This window comes from Babylonia areolata, chromosome 2, assembly GCF_041734735.1.
Source record: "Babylonia areolata isolate BAREFJ2019XMU chromosome 2, ASM4173473v1, whole genome shotgun sequence".
In the NCBI taxonomy this organism is placed as follows: domain Eukaryota; kingdom Metazoa; phylum Mollusca; class Gastropoda; order Neogastropoda; family Buccinidae; genus Babylonia; species Babylonia areolata.
In genome coordinates this window covers 70,841,929-70,863,421 of record NC_134877.1, presented here as the reverse complement: position 1 = coordinate 70,863,421, position 21,493 = coordinate 70,841,929, and the positions used below count along the sequence as shown (strand labels likewise).

The window sequence follows — 21,493 nt, the reverse complement described above, 5'->3', positions numbered from 1 at the left end:
ATATCTCCACCCAGAAACATCCACAAGCATGTCACACCCCACTCTATATCTCCATCCACAGGCACGTCACACCCCACACTATATCTCCATCCAAAAACGAATCCAAGGTACTAAAAACTGACAAAGGGTGCACCAAAGATGGAAAGAGAAAACACACTGAGCTAAATGCACACATGCAAATAATAACACACTGGCTGTCCCGCCGCTCCCTCCCCCAACATTTATTTACAGAATGTATGATGAGAATCACGAATTCAGGATAGATCAGTCATCATAGACTGTAAGATGACAGGTTCATTTCTATTTGGAAAAAAAAAAAAAAAATCCACCACGCAGTGACAGCCCCGTTCTAAGATAACACGGACATTAAGATTAAATATTCCTGTATAAAAAAAACAACAACAAAAAACCACTGCCACAAATGGATCATCATAAATTGAATTCTTATACTGCATGCATGATAGTAAAAACACAATATTGAACGCATTACAAAACATCCACTTTGTATCCACAGAATGACTGGGAAATGCAGACTATTGCTTACTTCACTAAAGCAGACACAACACAGTACTGGTCACTTTATTTTCGGAGCACGAAAAATTATCACAAACGAAATTCATTGTAAGTTGATTTGTTCACTTAACTCGGTAATTTTGAAAGAGTTTTAATTCTGTCATTGCGCGGATGGTTTGGGATTTATTGTCAACTATCGCTGAGGTGGAAAAGTACGTTTTGTATCGGCTACGTTCATTTGTCCTCTGTCAAATATAACAGGTTGATTTTGGTGTGCTGATCAGTGTGAAGTTATACTGTACTTTTCCCATTCTTGGTCATACGGCAACTGAACTGGCTGTGTCATATTGTCTAATTTCCCCAAACGCCTTGAAGAAAAGGGAAATGTTGAATGACTGCGAATAATCTGATAATTTATCCCTAAAGATGAAAAAGAAGAGCTGATATCGTGCATGAAGCCCTGAAGATGAAAAAGAAGAGCTGATATCGTGCATGAAGCCCTGAAGATGAAAAAGAAGAGCTGATATCGTGCATGATGCCCTGAAGATGAAAAAGAAGAGCTGATATCGTGCATGATGCCTGAACAGGATTCCAGGCGATCAAACTTTTCCCCGAGTTCGACAAGTGATAATTGTCTGCGTGCGAATCTCCCACATTTCACAAGAATTCACTGCCAACACACAAAGCAAGCTGACACCAGAGGACTGAGTGGGTACAGCTGGAGGGACAGTGGTCAAGCTAAACAAATAATGGGCAAACTACTTCCTCTCCAGACACCTCAAAGGGGTTATCTCCAGAGGACTGGGTGGGTACAGCTGGAGGGACAGTGGTCAAGCTAAACAAATAATGGGCAAACTACTTCCTCTCCAGACACCTCAAAGGGAATTCCTCTCAGACACCTCAAAGGGGTTATCTCCAGAGGACTGAGTGGGTACAGCTGGAAGGACAGTGGTCAAGCTAAACAAATAATGGGCAAACTACTTCCTCTCCAGACACCTCAAAGGGATTATCTGCCCCAGATCGCTGCACTGTTTCCAACAGAGTGGACAAAACGTGAGTCATGTGTGGCACGTTCACATGCACAAAGGAAACAAGAATGGAATGGAAATGACAGGCCCCCTCCCTCTCTCACACACACCCAAAAGAAAATAAGCATAAAGAATGAAAAAATAGCGTTGACCATTCCGACGCCTTCCATCCGCACATTTGTTGCATCCGTTTCCAAGTGAAAGAAAAACCCACCGTGTTTCCACCCGGCTCTCGTTAAGGTTGGGGCAGCAGGCGTCAGTAATGACGAGAGGCTGAAGGTCTGTCATCACCATCACTCTGCTGGGGAGGGGGGGGGGGGGGGGGTCTGACCCCCCTACACCACCCTACTTTCTCTTCTTCTCCACCATCTTTTTTCTTTTTTCTTTTTTTTTTTTTTTTTGCTCCAAAGTAAATTGTGTGTAATTTTCCTTTAACAACGGGTCATTTCCCAACTCTTCTAACTTCTTTTCCTCGCTTTTATCTGGCCTGCTTTGTCCTCTATTTTTCTCTGTCTCTGCCTATCTGTCTCTGTCTGTATGTATGTCTTCCAATACACCACCACCCTCCCCAACACACACATAATTATGTATATATACAATTCTTTGTCTGTCTGTTTCTGTGTCTGCATATGTCTCTGTCTCTCTCTCTCTTCTTTCTTTCTTTCTTTTCCTCCCCCCTCCCCTCCACAGGCCCCTTGTGAAAAACAAAGAGAGGAGGGCTGCCCCCTGTGAAAAACAAAGAGAGGAGGGCTGCCCCCTGTGAAGAACAAAGAGAGGAGGGCTGCCCCCTGTGAAGAACAAAGACAGGAGGGCTGCCCTCTGTGAAAAACAAAGAGAGGAGGGCTGCCCCCTGTGAAGAACAAAGAGAGGAGGGCTGCCCCCTGTGAAGAACAAAACAGGAGGGCTGCCCCCTGTGAAGAACAAAGACAGGAGGGCTGCCCCCTGTGATGAACAAAGAGAGGAGGGCTGCCCCCTGTGAAGAACAAAGACAGGAGGGCTGCACAAAGACAGGAGGGCTGCCCCCTGTGAAGAACAAAGACAGGAGGGCTGCCCCCTGTGAAGAACAAAGAGAGGAGGGCTGACGATAATGTCAGTCCCCACGCTGATAACACCTCCCATTGCAGCCACCCCATCTGTGGCGGTCTGGGTCTGCACCTCTCTCTCTCTCTCTCTCTCTCTCTCTCTCTCTCTCTCTCTCTCTTTCTCTCTCTCTCCCCGCCCTCTGTCTCTCTTTGTCTCCCTGTCTCTGTCTGTCTCTCTCCCCCCCCACCCCTATCTCTCAAGTTCGCAAGCATGCACGAACACTTTCACACACATATCCACACAAATACCTGCACGCACACATACACATACACATGATGATGATGATGATGATGATGATGATGATGATGATGATGATGATGATTTGAAAAACAACAACCCAAAAACAACAACAACAAAAAACAATAAAAACCCGACAACCAATGATTAACCGTCCAATTTCACACGACATAACTGTGGTACGAAAAAGACTCAGACAAGTGAAAGGGACACTTCGTTGCCCGGCAACTGAAAGTCTTTCCTTCTCCTGTCTTGGGCGTGGACTGTTCCTGACAGATGAAATGCCATCACAGACACTCGCTGCTTAGCTTTTCTGGCGCTCTGTCCGTGTGCTGCCTGCTTTTACACGTGTTCTTTTACTGTGTCTAAAGCGAACTGGCGGGGAACTTTCCTTCCCCTGCCATGTTGACCTTCACAGGGGCCGCTCGTGTTTGTCTGTCCTGTTGTCTTCCTACTGGAGTGTGTGCTTGCCTCTCCATATGTCGTCCTGTCTGTCTGTTTGTCTGTCTGGGTTTATGTCTGTGTCTGTCAGTATCACGAGGTTTCCCCTGACGTCATGACGCTGGGAATCATTGACACAGTCATGTCAACACGTGGATTGCATCTGACGTCATGACACATGGAATCATTGACACAGTCATGTCAACACGTGGATTGCATCTGACGTCATGACACTGGGAATCATTGACACAGTCATGTCAACACGTGGATTGCATCTGACGTCATGACACTTGGAATCATTGACACAGTCATGTCAACACGTGGATTGCATCTGACGTCATGACACTTGGAATCATTGACACAGTCATGTCAACACGTGGATTGCATCTGACGTCATGACACTTGGAATCATTGACACAGTCATGTCAACACGAGGTTTCCATTTGACGTCATGACACTGGGAATCATTGAGTATAATGTACAGACATGGTTTCCATCTGACGTCATGACACTGGGAATCATTGACACAGTCATGTCAACACGAGGTTTCCATTTGACGTCATGACACTGGGAATCATTGATTATAGTCATGTAAAGACGTGGTTTCCATCTGACGTCATGACACTGGGAATAATTGATTATAGTCATGTACAAACGTGGTTTCCATCTGACGTCACGACACTGGGAATAATTGATTATAGTCATGTACAGACGTGGTTTCCATCTGACGTCACGACACTGGGAATAATTGATAAAAGTCATTTACAGACATGGTTTCCATTTGACGTCATGACACTGGGAATCATTGAGTATAATGTACAGACATGGTTTCCATTTGACGTCATGACACTGGGAATCATTGATTATAGTCATGTACAGACATGGTTTCCATTTGACGTCATGACACTGGGAATCATTGATTATAGTCATGTACAAACGTGGTTTCCATCTGACGTCACGACACTGGGAATAATTGATTATAGTCATGTAAAGACGTGGCTTCCATCTGACGCCATGACACTGGGAATAATTGATAAAAGTCATTTACAGACGTGGTTTCTATCTGACGCCATAACACTGGGAATAATTGGTTATAGTCATGTAAAGACGTGGTTTCCATCTGACGCCATGCCACTGGGAATAATTGGTTATAGTCATGTAAAGACGTGGCTTCCATCTGACGCCATGACACTGGGAATAATTGGTTATAGTCATGTAAAGACGTGGTTTCCATCTGACGCCATGACACTGGGAATAATTGGTTATAGTCATGTAAAGACGTGGTTTCCATCTGACGTCATGACACTTGTAATAATTGATTATAGTCATGTAAAGACGTGGTTTCCATCTGACGTCATGACACTGGGAATAATTGATTATAGTCATGTAATGACGTGGTTTCCCCTTGACGTCATGACACTTGGAATAATTGATTATAGTCATGTAATGACGTGGTTTCCATCTGACGTCATGACACTGGGAATAATTGATTATAGTCATGTAAAGACGTGGTTTCCATCTGACGCCATGACACTTGGAATAATTGGTTATAGTCATGTAAAGACGTGGTTTCCATCTGACGCCATGACACTTGGAATCATTGACACAGTCATGTCAACTCGTGGTTTCCACCTGACGTCATGTCACTTGGAATCATTGACTGACGTCATGACACTTGGAATCATTGACTGACGTCATGACACTTGGAATCATTGACTGACGTCATGACACTTGGAATCATTGACTGACGTCATGTCACTTGGAATCATTGACTGACGTCATGTCACTTGGAATCATTGACTGACGTCATGACACTTGGAATCGTTGACTGACGTCATGTCACTTGGAATCATTGACTGACGTCATGACACTTGGAATCATTGACTGACGTCATGTCACTTGGAATCATTGACTGACGTCATGACACTTGGAATCGCTCTCTCATTAATTAACACTGTCACTCGTTCTCCTCCTCCCCACTTCCCATCCACACCTTCCCACCCCCGCCCCCCGCTCTCCAATGAACATAGAATACAGATGCGTCAGCGACTATGTAAGCAACACACTGGGTTAGTCACCAGTCCTACTTTTTATTTATCTATTTCTTCTTCTTCTTCTTTTCCTTTTCTGTTTTTAATTTACTTACTGACTTTTACAAACGAAGACTGATGGGCGGAACCACCCTTCTGATGCTGACACGAAAAGAAAGAGGAGAGCTTTGCATCAGCAGTCTGCTGTGCGCAGGAGGAACATTACCCCCCCAACACTCCCTTTCTCCCCCCTTCTACCCCGACCCCCTCCCCCTCCCCACTCATGGCGCCATGAGGGCGCTCGAGGAAGAACCAGAACCAGTTTTCTCTGCACTAGACAACCTCCCGTGGCAGTCTGGCAGTTTGTCGTCCAGCGATTAGCATGATCACTCCAGTCATTTCAAAGTTTTTCGCAGACGGATCTGAGTCATACGAGAGAAAAAGACAGGGAGCAGAATTTGTCATTGTGACTTGAAGTGGTGGTTCGCTGTGTCCGATGATAAGGTCCATGTGCTTCTCAGTGTCGTTGGGGGTGGACTGGCATGTCCGTAGAGTCGCAGCTGGGATCTGTATGGGCGTCCGCTGCGCTCTTCGGGTATCCTGTCTGCTGCCTTCCTCTTCTCGCGGGCCTCGGGCTACAGAGGTCCTTCTCCAGTTTCAGTTTCAGTTTCAGTTGCTCAAGGAGGCGTCATTGCGTTCGGACAAATCCATATACGCTACTCCACATCTGCCAAGCAGATGCCTGACCAGCAGCGTAACCCAACGCGCCTAGTCAGGCCTTGGGGAAAAAAAAAAATCGAGAGAGAGAGAGAGAGAGAGAGAGAGAGAGAGAGAGAGAGAGAGAGAGAGAGAGAGAGAGAGAGAGAAGCTTACATAAATAAATAAATAAATAATTATAAAAAAGGTAGTAGTAATGAAAAAAAAAATAAATAAATAAGACAACAATGATGATAAATAAGCAAATAAATGTAAGACATGAAGAAACACATTCACACATACACCCACATATGCATAACAGATATGCACCAAACACGCAGTTTCACAGATATGAAAGCACAGTCAAATACATATAAACGTACATGAGCTCCAACACACACACACACACACACACACACACACACACACACACACACACACACACACATTACCCTGCACCTCCTCTACCCCCCTCCTCCACACACTCATTTCTAGTCTATGTATCGCAGCTTCCACGGCACACACACACACACACACACACACACACACACACACACACACACACACACAGATGAACGCTTACTTGTACAAGCACACACACACACGCCCATATCTCCCACCCCCCAACCCCACACACATATATACAAAGATATAATATATACGTTCCAATATCCTGTTGCTCCCACAGTGTAGGCATGTATACACTCACATACCTCATCCTCTACCCCACCTCCTCCCTGCACCCCCACTTCCCCGTCTCACACACACACACACACACACACACACACACACACACACACACACACACACACACATGCACAGAACTCTCCTGAAACTTGTGTACACTTACACTCTTACGCATGCACAAACGCACTCAAAAAAAAAAAAAAAAAAAAAAAGACCCATTCATACACAAAAACACACACATACACACACGCACAGAGGCTGCCACTGATTGGCCGCAAGAGGGATGGGAAAAGATCTCTGATGCCAAGAACGTGGCGTCTAGTGTGTTGCTCAGTCTATTGTATTTGGAAAAGCCCACAGAGACTCTGTTCCGTTTTGAAGAAATTTGCGCAATGTTGGTTTGGAAATGATGCCGATATTTGTTTGATTTGCAAAGCATCGTGCTCTACCTTTCATGCTAGACTTACGGCCGCTCCCTCTCTCTGCTTTTATTTCTTTGAGGCGATCGATGGTGTGATGGCCTTTACCTGTTCTTTTTGATATTCTTTGACTTTTCTGAGGATTTCCGATTTTCCTAGATGTAGGCCGCTCGTTGGTGTTGCGTTACCAGCAAGTCTGTCGGCTCGCTCATTTCCCTTAACTCCTGCATGTCCCGGGCAGTATGACCATGTGAGTTTTTTTTATCTGAAAGTTTCGCATTGCCTTATGCCACTCTGGGCTTCCCATACCGTTTTCAATTTTCTGTATGAGGTTCATTGAGTCTGTTAGAATCATGGCATGTTGGTTTCCGGGCGTATGGATGGACGATAGCCACTGGAGGGCATGTGTCACAGCTTCAACTTCCATCGTTAGGCTGGAGGTTGTGACTTTGTAGGCAGCATTCTTTTCCACTGTTTCCTTCTCCAGCCTGTCGTGAGCTGGCTGTCAGGGCCCGCTGGCCGCTCCTGGCCTGTGCATTCTCCTCTGCCCCCTGTTTATGTTTGTTTGGTTTTGTTTGGGATTCCAGCATGCACAGTGTTGGCCTTCACGCAGTCTTTAAACGTTTTGGGGGCCTTCCTCCCTTTGTTTTTCCGAGGCAGAGTTCGCCACAGGGGAGCTGCTTGGGGATTCTGGAGTCATCCATTCGGATGACGTGACCTGTCCAACAAAGCTGGGCTTTGAGGATGATGTCTTTGATGCTCGTGGCCTCTGCTCTGTCCAGGATGTCCAGGTCTGTGACCTTGTCCTGCCACCGTGTGCCGAGGATTATGTGCAGGCTGTGCATGTGGAAGGCGTCTGAAAAGTGAAAAAGTCTTTTTCTTTTAATCAGAACGCGTTTTGTTTCGCGATTCTCAATACCTTTTATGTCCTGACTTGCCTACTATTCTCAATACCCAGAATGTCCTGATTTGCCTACTATTCTCAATACCCAGAATGTCCTGATTTGCCTACTATTCTCAATACCCAGAATGTCCTGATTTGCCTACTATTCTCAATACCCAGAATGTCCTGATTTGCCTACTATTCTCAATACTCAGAATGTCCTGATTTGCCTACTATTCTCAATACCCAGAATGTCCTGATTTGCCTACTATTCTCAATACTCAGAATGTCCTGATTTGCCTACTATTCATCTTGCTGCAGTACGCGTTGTGTTTTGCCTTGATTCTGAGCCAGTGCTACTTGCAGTGAAACATTTTTTCTTGTGAAGTGTGAAACGTCTTCTGATCAAGATTGTGTTTCCACACAGCATTGTGTCTAAATGTGTCATAGCATTATGTATAATTATATCATAGCATTATTTCTAAATGTGTCATGGCATTGTGTCTAAATGTGTCATAGCATTATGTATAATTATATCATAGCATTATTTCTAAATGTGTCATGGCATTGTGTCTAAATGTGTCATAGCATTATGTATAATTATATCATAGCATTATTTCTAAATGTGTCATGGCATTGTGTCTAAATGTCTCATAGCATTATGTATAATTATATCATAGCATTATTTCTAAATGTGTCATGGCATTGTGTCTAAATGTGTCATAGCATTATGTATAATTATATCATAGCATTATTTCTAAATGTGTCATGGCATTGTGTCTAAATGTGTCATAGCATTATGTCTAAATGTATCATAGCATTATATATAATTATATCATAGCATTATGTATAATTATATCATAGCATTATTTATAAATGTGTCATAGCAGTATGTCTAAATGTGTGATGGCATTATGTCTAAATGTGCCATAGCATTATGTCTAATTGTGTCATAGCATTATGTCTAAATGTGTCATAGCATTATGTATTATTATATCATAGCGTTGTTTCTAAATGTGTCATAGCATTATGTCTAAATGCATCACAGCAGCATCATGTCTAAATGTGTCATAGCATCGTGTATGAATATATCATGGCATGTCTAAATGTGTCATTGCATCATGTCTAAATGTATCATAGTATTATGTATGAATATATCACAGCATTATGTCGAAATGTATTATGTCTAAATGTGTCAGGCTAAGTTTGTATTGGGTCCTGTTAGACTGTCGTCTGTCGTGTCTCAGCAAGTGATATTTTTCTGGCCTGAATGGTTTCCTGGCACAAAGTGAGGGATATGTACATGGCGGTCATGGAAGGATGTACGGGTCATTTATTTATTTATTCATTCATTCATTCATTTATAATTTATTTATTTATCAGTTCATTTTCTTTCTTTTTTTCACTTGTGTCTTCGAATGTCATCATGGCCTGGCTTCGCTGACGAAGATCTAGGAAGGGCGTTGTCCACGTCTGATGCAGGCACGCTCATGGCTGACAAGGCCAATGCGGGAAAAGCAGAGTCGGCCGCAGCGGTTGCAAGGGAAAGTCTGGTCTGGGTTCGCGGCTGCAGCGTCGTGGTTCTTCCTCCTTCTGCGTTTGTCCTCAAGGCTGGCCCTGCGGTTGTTTTCGAAGGAGGAGACAGCTTGGTGGATGGTGCGTCGCCAGGTCTCTCGATCAGCGGCTACTGCGGACCACTGGCGATGGTCAATGTGACAGGCACCGAGAGCTTTCTTCAAGGAGTCTTTGTATCTCTTCTTGGGTGCTCCTCTGTCACGGTGGCCAGTGGACAGTTCGCCATACAGCGCGATCTTGGGCAGGCGGTGGTCCTCCATCCTGGACACGTGCCCTGCCCAACGTAGCTGGGTCTTTAGCAGCACTGCCTCGATGCTGATAGTCTTTGCCTGCTCCAGGACCTCGACATTTGTGATGTAGTCACTCCAGTGGATGCTGAGGATGGTGCGAAGGCAGCGCTGGTGGAAGCGATCAAGCAGTCGTATGTGGTGCCGGTAGGTGACCCAGGTTTCGGAGCCATACAACAAGGTGGGCAGTACAACAGCTCTGTACACGCTGATCTTTGTGTCTTTCTTCAGGTGTTTGTTGTTCCACACTCTCTTGTACAGCCTGCCGTCTTCGAATGTTATATGATGCTAACTGTATTGCGTTGAGTTGTTTTGTTTTTACATAATGATCGATATGTATATAGTTATCAAAAGAAGGTGCACTTCTCATTTTTACTCCACTTATCTATCTGTTGAGCATTTGAGTGAGTCTGAAGAAAAAGATATTTTTGAAAATTGTTTGAAGCCAATAATGAAGACTTTTCAACTTGAATCAACATTGACGGATTAATCAGCTGAGCATGGCATCTAATAACATGCTGGTGACGTGATAGGCCCACTTCATAGCTTCCTGTGACATGATAGTGACGTGACAGACCACATTCATAGCTTCCCCTGATATGCTAGTGACGTGATAGGCCTACTTATAGCTTTCCCTGATATGCTAGTGATGTGATAGACCTACTTCATAGCTTTTCGTCACATGACATGCCGGTGACGTGATAGACCCACTTCATAGCTTCCCATCCCATGACATGCTGGTGACGTGATAGACCTGGTGTACCACTTCATAGCTTTCCGTGACTTGACATGCTGGTGACGTGATAGACCCACTTCATAGCTTTCCGTGACATGACATGCTGGTGAAGTGATAGACCTGGTGTACCACTTCATAGCTTTCCGTGACATGACATGCTGGTGACGTGATAGACCCGGTGTACCACTTCATAGCTTTCCGTGACTTGACATGCTGGTGACGTGATAGACCCGGTGTACCACTTCATAGCTTTCCGTGACATGACATGCTGGTGACGTGATAGACCCACTTCATAGCTTTCCGTGACTTGACATGCTGGTGACGTGATAGACCCGGTGTACCACTTCATAGCTTTCCGTGACATGACATGCTGGTGACGTGATAGACCCACTTCATAGCTTTCCATCCCATGACATGCTGGTGACATGATAGACCTGGTGTACCACTTCATAGCTTTCCGTGACATGACATGCTGGTGACGTGATAGACCCGGTGTACCACTTCATAGCTTTCCGTGACTTGACATGCTGGTGACGTGATAGACCCGGTGTACCACTTCATAGCTTTCCGTAACTTGACATGCTAGTGACGTGATAGACCCACTTCATAGCTTTCCGTGACTTGACATGCTGGTGACGTGATAGACCTGGTGTACCACTTCATAGCTTTCCGTGACTTGACATGCTGGTGACGTGATAGACCCACTTCATAGCTTTCCGTGACTTGACATGCTGGTGACGTGATAGACCCACTTCATAGCTTTCCGTGACTTGACATGCTGGTGACGTGATAGACCCGGTGTACCACTTCATAGCTTTCCGTGACATGACATGCTGGTGACGTGATAGACCCGGTGTACCACTTCATAGCTTTCCGTGACATGACATGCTGGTGACGTGATAGACCCACTTCATAGCTTTCCATCCCATGACATGCTGGTGACATGATAGACCTGGTGTACAACTTCATAGCTTTCCGTGACATGACATGCTGGTGACGTGATAGACCCACTTCATAGCTTTCCGTGACATGACATGCTGGTGACGTGATAGACCCGGTGTACCACTTCATAGCTTTCCGTGACTTGACATGCTGGTGACGTGATAGACCCACTTCATAGCTTTCCGTGACATGACATGCTGGTGACGTGATAGACCTGGTGTACCACTTCATTGCTTTCCGTGACATGACATGCTGGTGACGTGATAGACCCGGTGTACCACTTCATAGCTTTCCGTGACATGACATGCTGGTGACGTGATAGACCCACTTCATAGCTTTCCATCCCATGACATGCTGGTGACGTGATAGACCCGGTGTACCACTTCATAGCTTTCCGTGACATGACATGCTGGTGACGTGATAGACCCACTTCATAGCTTTCCGTGACATGACATGCTGGTGACGTGATAGACCCACTTCATAGCTTTCCATCCCATGACATGCTGGTGACGTGACAGACCCGGTGTACCACTTCATAGCTTTCCGTCCCATGAGATCAGCTGGACTCCGTCATTCTAATGGTCAGTCTGATGCATTCACTTGTCCATGATACATACAGATGATCTTAGAACTACAAGACCTGACTGAGCGCGTTGGGTTACACTGCTGGTCAGGCATCTACTTAGCAGATGTGATTTGGCGTATATGGATTTTTCCGAACGCTGTGACGCCTCCATGAGCAACTGAACTGAAGTATAGGACTATAAAATGTTTCTGTGTAAAATGTCACCTGTCAACTTGACATATTCTCTCTCCACGCACACACACACACACACACACACACACACACACACACACACACACACACATATATATATATATATATAATATTCTCTCTCTCTCTCTCTCTCTCTCTCTCTCTCTCTGTGTCTGTCTCCCCAGCTCTGTGCGTGTGCTGAAAGGAGGGAAACTTGACTTGTCTGAATCAATCCTTGCAGTGATGAGACAATGAACGAAGGAAGAGAGCAATCAGACTTAGCCAGCTGAAGGAGGGGGGCTGTGGTGGGGGAGAGGGTCTCAAATGTATAGTCTCTTGACGAGGAACAGGACGAACTAAGTGCTTTAATCAAATTCCAGAGAAACGCTGGAGAAAGCTGTGTATTGTGTTTCACGGGAACCTGGTTAAAACGTCGAGCAGTAGAGCAGTTAAGCGAATTACAGGATGTTTTGAAGAGACTGAACCACGGGGACCTGGACGCTTCACAGACAGCGATGTTTGGTTTGACGTAAATTGCATTGCATTATATTGTTTTCCTGTTCACTCTGCGTTTTCAGTCTGTCGGATTTTTTGTTTTTTTTTGTTTTTACTGTTACACTCTCTCTCTCTCTCTCTCTCTCTCTCTCTCTCTCTCTCTCTCTCTCTCTCTCCGATTTTTAAAGATCTCTTTGGATTTAAAATAGGTTACCTTAGTACTTGTCATATGTTGAACAAGATATTTCCCCCATCCTTTCTAATGCTGGTAATTGCTTTCATGTTTTTGCCTTTTCCGAAACACGATTATTTGATGTTGCTTCAGACAATGTGATATCTATTCCAGGATATCACCTCATCAGGCGTGATGCCACAGTTAAACTGGAAACAGGATTGGTAGTTTGTGTTCATCAGTCTGTAAATTACAAAAAAAGTTAGTATTTTTGATGAATATAAAATAGAATGCATTTGGCTAGATATTCGTTGAGGAATGGCATTTAAACATTAATGATAACTTATGTACTGGGTCTGTTTTTGTCGATTTTGCAAAAGCCTTTGATACAGTTGATCATAGACTACTTTGGAAAAAGTGAGTCATGTATGGCTTATCATCTGATCCAGTTGAACTGATATCTTCTTTTCTTGATGACAGGAAACAAGCGGTTATCCAAGCTTCTAAAATGCCCCCTCTTATGTCAGTTAATTATGGTATTCCTCGGGGATCAGTTTCAGGGCCTGTTTTATTTTCAGTTCATATAAATGATCTTCCACTTCATGTTTTATCCTCTTTTTGAACTTGTCGCTGATGATACAACACTCCATCAAAAAGACACAAATGCCAATACAGTATGCACTGAGTTGCAGAGCGATATTGATAAACTTATGAACTGGACTGAAATGAACCACATGGCAATTCACCCACAGAAGTCTAAATTTATGTTAATCACAACCAGACAAAAACGACAAAATATCAAATCTAAAATAAAAGGGATCAAGGTAGTTGATAACGATTTGCTGGAAGTTAGTTCTTTTTGACTACTTGGTCTTACACTTGACAATAACCTTTCCTGGTCTTATCATATCTCTGCTTTATGCAAGAAGTTATCGAAAAAAGTATTTCAGCCCAATAGAATTGAGAATTTCAATAATCAACATAGCCGTAAATTATTTTTCCATGCATACATCCAACCTGATATTGACTATGCATCAACATGCTGGGACGGGGCTAGTAAAAATTGCTTAAAACCTCTCGAAAGTATATACAGACGTTCCATTAAGCTCATTCTCCTTAAATAAATGTCGTTTTAACAAGGGCGTTTTTATGTACAAAATCATGAAGAAATTTGCACCGCCCTGTGTTTATATGAAATTCCCGGAAAAAAAATTCGTAGCAAGAGTACCATTTTTACTACTCGACCCAGAACTAACCTTTTCATGTCCTCTCTCACTTATTCTGGTGGTAAACTGTAGAATGAAATCCCCGTGTATTTTAGAAATAGATATACCATAGCATCTTTCAAAAACGCGTATAAAAAATATCTGATGCAACAAATGTAATTAGCTCCAGCAAAATCAAAGCATATGAGATCCTAGTAAACCAACATAATCTCTGTCTCTCTCTCCTCTCTCTCCTAAAGGCTGGTCATCGTTCTCTGCAAACTTCACTCCCCCTCTCCCTCCCCAAGGCTGCTATGTCCAGGCAGGTCCAGAACCCACACAGTGCTGATAGCTGCTATGTCCAGGCAGGTCCAGAACCCACACAGTGCTGATGGCTGCTATGTCCAGGCAGGTCCAGAACCCACACAGTGCTGATAGCTGCTCTGTCCAGGCAGGTCCAGAACCCACACAGTGCTGATGGCTGCTCTGTCCAGGCAGGTCCAGAACCCACACAGTGCTGATGGCTGCTATGTCCAGGCAGGTCCAGAACCCACACAGTGCTGATAGCTGCTCTGTCCAGGCAGGTCCAGAACCCACACAGTGCTGATAGCTGCTCTGTCCAGGCAGGTCCAGAACCCACACAGTGCTGATGGCTGCTCTGTCCAGGCAGGTCCAGAACCCACACAGTGCTGATGGCTGCTATGTCCAGGCAGGTCCAGAACCCACACAGTGCTGATGGCTGCTCTGTCCAGGCAGGTCCAGAACCCACACAGTGCTGATGGCTGCTATGTCCAGGCAGGTCCAGAACCCACACAGTGCTGATGGAGGCCGCTTGCTTGCTCTGTCCATCCTGTACATGAGATCAAGGCCAGTTGTTTCCTTGCCGAATGAAATGGATCGCCTTCAGTCATGTTTCTGGGCAAACTTTATTTCTTTATTTCATCCTGTTCGTTTTCACATCATGTCTGTCCTCTCTTTATCGTCGTCGTTGTCGTCGTCGTCGTCGTCCTCCTCCTCCTCAACATCATTATCCTTCTCCTCCTCCTCCTCCTCATCATCCACCCCCTCTCTCTCTCTGTTTCTGTGTCTGCCTGTCTATCTCTGCGTCTGTCCTTGTTTCTCTGGCTTTGTCTCTGTGTCTGTCATTATCTTTCTGTCTGTCTCTAAATGACAAACACATGAACATGTACACACACACACATACATTCGCACACGTGCATACACATGTGCGCGTGCGCGCAAGCACGAACACACCGACTCTTCCTCCTCCGCACACACACACACACACACACACACACACACACACACACACACACACACACACACATACGAACCCCCACTCCCCCCTACCCCCCTTCCCCCTCCCCCCCCCCCCCCACACACACACACATACACACTCCTTGACCCCCGCAATCCAATGTCAATGATGGCTCGGTGACATTTCCGCCTTACAGACACCTCAGTCCCTACCGACCTCTCCACCCATCCCACCCCCCTCCCCCACCCGCCCCTCCCCACCCCCCCTGCGGCGATTTGATCTGAAGAGCCAGAGTGGCTGCTGATTCCCACCGCTAATGGCGACCTCAAACACTCCCCACGTCTGGTTCAGAGACCAGGCAATCAGAGCCGTCAGCAGACTGGAGCAGGGAGAGACAGCGGGCGGCGCCTTGTGGCGAGGGATGGGGCAGAGGCAGCAGCGTTGAACGGGAAGCCAAGTGTCTGTGTGTCCTCTGGAGCTGTGCTCCCAGGGAGGAATGATGGACGTTGAGGGGGCCTTGACGTCAGCAGCTCTTTGATGTCTGGCTGGAGAGTGGGGAGAGCTTCACTTGTCTGGCTCGGATGTTGGCTTGGTGCTTTGCTGCTTTATTTGTTTCTTTCTTCAACTGCATCCGTTTTAGATCAGATTCTGGTTTGTTTAGAATATATATATATATATATATATATATATATATATATATATATATATATATATATATATATATATATATATAAACTATTTGTAAACTAGGTCAGTTGTTTTTTTCTTTCGTTCATCCATCCTTTCTCATTTGAATTGTTGTTCTTTCTTTCTTTCTTTCTTTCTTCTTTCTGTCTTTTCTTGTCTTTCTTTCTGTCAGTTTTTCATCCTGTCTATCGTTCTTCTGTCTTTATTTCTGGGCTCATATGTTTTTAACATTAGAAAAGGCACAGTCCCTCCTGTATCTTGGGGTCCAAGTGTTCAGTGGGCTGGGCAACGTTTTCCTGCTCTTCCCGCTGTCTCCGTCAGTCTGGTTTGCTTCTTTCATTCATTCTTTCTTTCTTCTTTCTGTCCATCTGTCTTTGTCACTGTACATCCTCCCTGTGTCTTCATTTCTTTGTTGTGTCTTTCTGTCAACCATTTACTGAGGTGAACGTTTTCAAACATTCGTCACTTCATCAATCTCAATGCTTGCTTTCATGTTCGTTGTTTGCCTCTCACTCTCTCTCTGTCCCTCTCTCTCTCCCTCTCTGTCCCCCCCCCCTCTCTCTCTCTACTGTCTCTGTCTCTCGCCAGTAGCATTGCAGCAGAATCGACCTGAAGAAGAGCTATTGACGAGAGAGAAAGGAGAAGGTTCCCAACGTAAGGCCCCAAAAGAAAAGAAAGAAAAGCAAAAAACCTGCCGAGGAATCCTAATGGACACAATCTTTTTGTCCTCTTGTTTTGTCTCTTTCTTTTCACTTCCTTTTTCTGTACGCCTTTCTTTCTTTTCTGTCTGTCTTTCTTTCTTGTGTTTGTCGTTTTGATTGCTCGGTAACTGTTTGAAATGGCACGCTTTGTGTTCACAGGGGAGTGTCATAACTGTTTTATGTGTGTGTGTGTGTGTGTGTGTGTGTGTGTGTGTGTGTGTGTGTGTGTGTGTGTGTGTGTGTGTGTGTGTGTGTGTGTGTGTGTGTGTGTGTGTGTGTGTGTGTGTGTGTTTGTGTACGTGCGCGCGCGCGCGCGCGCGCGTGTGTGTGTGTATGTGTGAGAGTGTGTGTGTGTTTGTCTGTATGTCTGTCGGTGTGTTTGTGTGCATGTGTGCGTGCGTGCGTTTGCGTGTTTATTGGTTTGCGTGTGCGTGTGTATGTGGGCGGGGTGGGTTTAGGGTGAGGGTGTGTGTCCACAATCTGCTTTATGATGGAGTGGGGTGAGGGTGTGTCTCCACAATCTGCTTTATGATGGAGTGGGGTGAGGGTGTGTGTCCACAATCTGATTTATGACGGAGTGGGATGAGGGTGTGTGTCCACAATCTGCTTTATGATGGAGTGTGGTCAGGGTGTGTGTCCACAATCTGCTTTATGATGGAGTGGGGTGAGGGTGTGTGTCCACAATCTGCTTTATGACGGAGTGTGGTGAGGGTGTGTGTCCACAATCTGCTTTATGATGGAGTGGGGTGAGGGTGTGTGTCCACAATCTGCTTTATGACGGAGTGGGGTGAGGGTGTGTGTCCACAATCTGCTTTATGACGGAGTGTGGTGAGGGTGTGTGTCCACAATCTGCTTTATGACGGAGTGTGGTCAGGGTGTGTGTCCACAATCTGCTTTATGATGGAGTGGGGTGAGGGTGTGTGTCCACAATCTGCTTTATGATGGAGTGGGGTGAGGGTGTGTGTCCACAATCTGCTTTATGACGGAGTGTGGTCAGGGTGTGTGTCCACAATCTGCTTTATGATGGAGTGGGGTGAGGGTGTGTGTCCACAATCTGCTTTATGACGGAGTGTGGTGAGGGTGTGTGTCCACAATCTGCTTTATGACGGAGTGGGGTGAGGGTGTGTGTTCACAATCTGCTTTATGACGGAGTGGGGTGAGGGTGTGTGTTCACGATCTGCTTTATGATGGAGTGGGATGAGGGTGTGTGTTCACAATCTGCTTTATGACGGAGTGGGGTGAGGGTGTGTGTTCACAATCTGCTTTATGACGGAGTGGGGTGAGGGTGTGTGTTCACAATCTGCTTTATGACGGAGTGGGGTGAGGGTGTGTGTCCACAATCTGCTTTATGACGGAGTGTGGTCAGGGTGTGTGTCCACAATCTGCTTTATGACGGAGTGGGGTGAGGGTGTGTGTCCACAATCTGCTTTATGACGGAGTGGGGTGAGGGTGTGTGTTCACAATCTGCTTTATGATGGAGTGGGGTGAGGGTGTGTGTCCACAATCTGCTTTATGACGGAGTGGGGTGAGGGTGTGTGTCCACAATCTGCTTTATGACGGAGTGGGGTGAGGGTGTGTGTTCACAATCTGCTTTGTGGAGTAAAGGTCTGAATTTAGGGGGGATGCTTAGAATATTTGATGGATTAATGGAGGCCTCCTGTCTCCCATGTTCCAAACGCCCAAACCATGTGTTTCATCGCCGTCATGGCTGGTACAGGACTGTTCTTTCGGATTACTGGGACATTTTCTGGTTTCGTCCACTCTGAAACGAGTGTATAAGTTCAGATGGTCTCTTCCACCAATCAACCAATCAATCAATCAATCAGTCAGTCAATCAACAAATACAAAGGAACCTGACCAAACCAAACCAAGGCAAAGCAAACAATTTTCAGTTTCTCAAGGAGGCATCACTGCGTTCGGACAAATCCATATACGCTACATTACATCTGCAAGACATGACCAGCAGCATAACCCAACGCACTTACTTAGGACTTAAGTGGATGCATTATATATATATATATATATATATATATATATATATATATATATATATATATATATATATATATATATATATATATGTGTGTGTGTGTGTGTGTGTGTGTGTGTGTGTGTGTGTGTGAATTTAGATAAATAAATAGATAGATGTGTGTGTGTGTGTGTGTGTGTGTGTGTGTGTGTGTGTGTGTGTGTGTGTGTGTGTGTGTGTGTGTGTGTGTGTGTGTGTACATACCAGAGTGGATTTCTTCCGCAGAACTTTGCCAGAGGACAACATTCTCGTTGCCATGTGTTCTTTTTCAGTGCGCAAAGTGCGTCCTGTACTGGGTTTATCGTTCCCAAATGACTGGCCGCTGACTTTGATTTTCCAGACAAACTTGGGAGATTGGCAGATGAGGACCACCATTCTGTCACCTTCCTCAAGCAAAAAGGCAAAAGGAAAAGAAATGACACAAAAATCATCACATAGAAACTGACCCAACTGTTGCTCAAAAAGAAAAAAAAGAAGAAAAAAGCACACAGAAAACAAACAAGCAAACAAGGACACTTTTTGTGATTATTGTTAATGTTTTCTTTTAGTTCTACACGTATAACATAAGCTAGTGGTGCAACTTCGTGTCATTTCTGAAAACCAAAACCAAAACTGACATTATGAATGGCACTGAGTGAGAAACACACTCCTTTCTTTCTCGTTTCTATTCACGCTGCTCACTGAATGCTGCAACCAGTGTGTGTGTGTGTGGTTGTGGATTCAGATATATGTGAAGAAGAAGAAGAAGAAGAAGAAGAAGAAGAAGAAGAAGAAGAAGAAGAAGAAGAAGAAGAAGAAGAAGAAGAAGAAGAAGAAGAAGAAAAGCTAGTTTGTGATAACAATAATAGTAAAAAAAATTCTACGACTACTACTACTACTATTGGAGAAAAGCAAGTGCATGCAACAACTAAACATCTTTTCCGTTGTTTCCTGCATACATATCTATGATAATTACCTTTATGTGACTGATTGATTGACTGGATCTTTAATGGTAAAGGATTAAATGCAATAAATGCCTTCTTACAATGATGCCCAATGAGAAGAATGAATGATAATTCTTCTAAATTTTCTTCTTTTTTTTCCTTCGTGTTTTTCTTCTATCAGGCCAATTACTCTGGTGATAATGAATTTAATCTCATGTTAGTATTGATATTAGCATTACTTTACTATATATTATGTACTGTTTGTTTATTATTTTATTTCGTTATTTCATTGCTTACTGTTTATGAATGTTATTTGATACAATTGATAATATGGTTCATCAGCCGTCATGATAAAATTGAAGTGCAACGTTGTGAGCACAGTATAAGCTTTAAGCTTGTTGATGCTCTTTTGTCATTCATTGCATTGCAATCATGTGTATTGTTGAATAATTAAAGATCATTTAAACCAATGATAATGAGATGAAGATAATCTAAAAACGAAGCAAATAAAGAAGTGTGGATAGAGACAAGTGGACAGGTGGTTGTTGCTGCTGCAGGCAAGCTGGTGCCGTTCCTGGAGCACACCGTGCTGCACGCCTCCACCCTCATCATCGTCTCCATCACTGTGGAGCGATACTACGCCATCTGCAGGCCCCTGAAGAAGCTGGCGGTGTGCCACAAACCCCGACCCCTTAGGGTGCTGCCCTGTCTGTGGGCCACCGCCATCCTCACCTCGCTGCCGTTCATCGTCATGACTTCACTGGACCACACCACCTTCTATGATGGTCGGTGGACAGGGCGGGGTGTGGGGGTGGGGGTGTGTGATGTGGGTGTGTGGGGTGTATGTGTGGGGGGTGGTCGTCATGAACTCCCTGGATCACACCACCTTCTATGATGGTCGGTGGACAGGGCGGATTGTGGGGGTAGGGTGTGTGATGTGGGTGTGTGGGGTGTATGTGTGTGTGTGTTGGGGGGGGGGGGGGAGGTGGGGGGGGGGGGGGGTGTCGTCATGACCTCCCTGGACCACACCACCTTCTATGATGGTCGGTGGACAGGGCGGAGTGTGGAGGTGGGGTGTGTGATGTGGGTGTATGATATGGGTGTGTGTGTGTGTGTGTGGGGGGGGGGTCGTCATGACCTCCCTGGACCACACCACCTTCTATGATGGTTGGTGGACATGGCGGAGTGTGGGGGTGGGGTGTGTGATGTGGGTGTATGATGTGGGTGTGTGTGTGTGGGGGGGGTGGTCGTCATGACCTCCCTGGACCACACCACCTTCTATGATGGTTGGTGGACATGGCGGAGTGTGGGGGTGGGGTGTGTGATGTGGGTGTGTGTGGGGTGTATGTGGGGGGTGGGTGTATGTGTGTGTCGGGGGTGTGATGTGGGTGTGTGTGGGGTCGTCATGACCTCCCCGGACCACACTACCTTCTATAATGGTCGGTGGGCAAGGCGGGAGGGGGGACGTGGGGGTGGCGGAGGATATGGGGGTGTAGTGGTGGATGTGGTATGGTGTGGTGTGAAGTGATGTGGTGTAAAGTGGTTTGGGTGGTTATGGTGTGGTGTGATGTGGAATGGTGTAGTGTGATGGTGTGTGGTTCTGTAATGGTGTGGTCTGTTGTGGCTGTTGTGTTTGTGGTGATTGTGCTGTTGTAGCACTGTTGTTGTCCTTGTGCTGTGCGTTTTACTGCGTTTCGTCACTTTGCATT

The 21,493-nt window shown here is 45.2% G+C and overlaps 1 protein-coding gene across 2 annotated transcripts in view; it reads left to right on the top strand.

The window, feature by feature from the left end:
- LOC143279574 (growth hormone secretagogue receptor type 1-like) overlaps positions 1–21,493 on the top strand; it is a 130,627-nt gene that overhangs the window by 95,990 nt on the left and 13,144 nt on the right. For both annotated transcript variants that reach the window (XM_076583654.1, XM_076583653.1), the window contains exon 2: positions 20,342–20,569. In XM_076583654.1, coding sequence (XP_076439769.1) covers positions 20,342–20,569 — 228 coding nt within the window. The remainder of the gene's footprint in view (positions 1–20,341; positions 20,570–21,493) is intronic.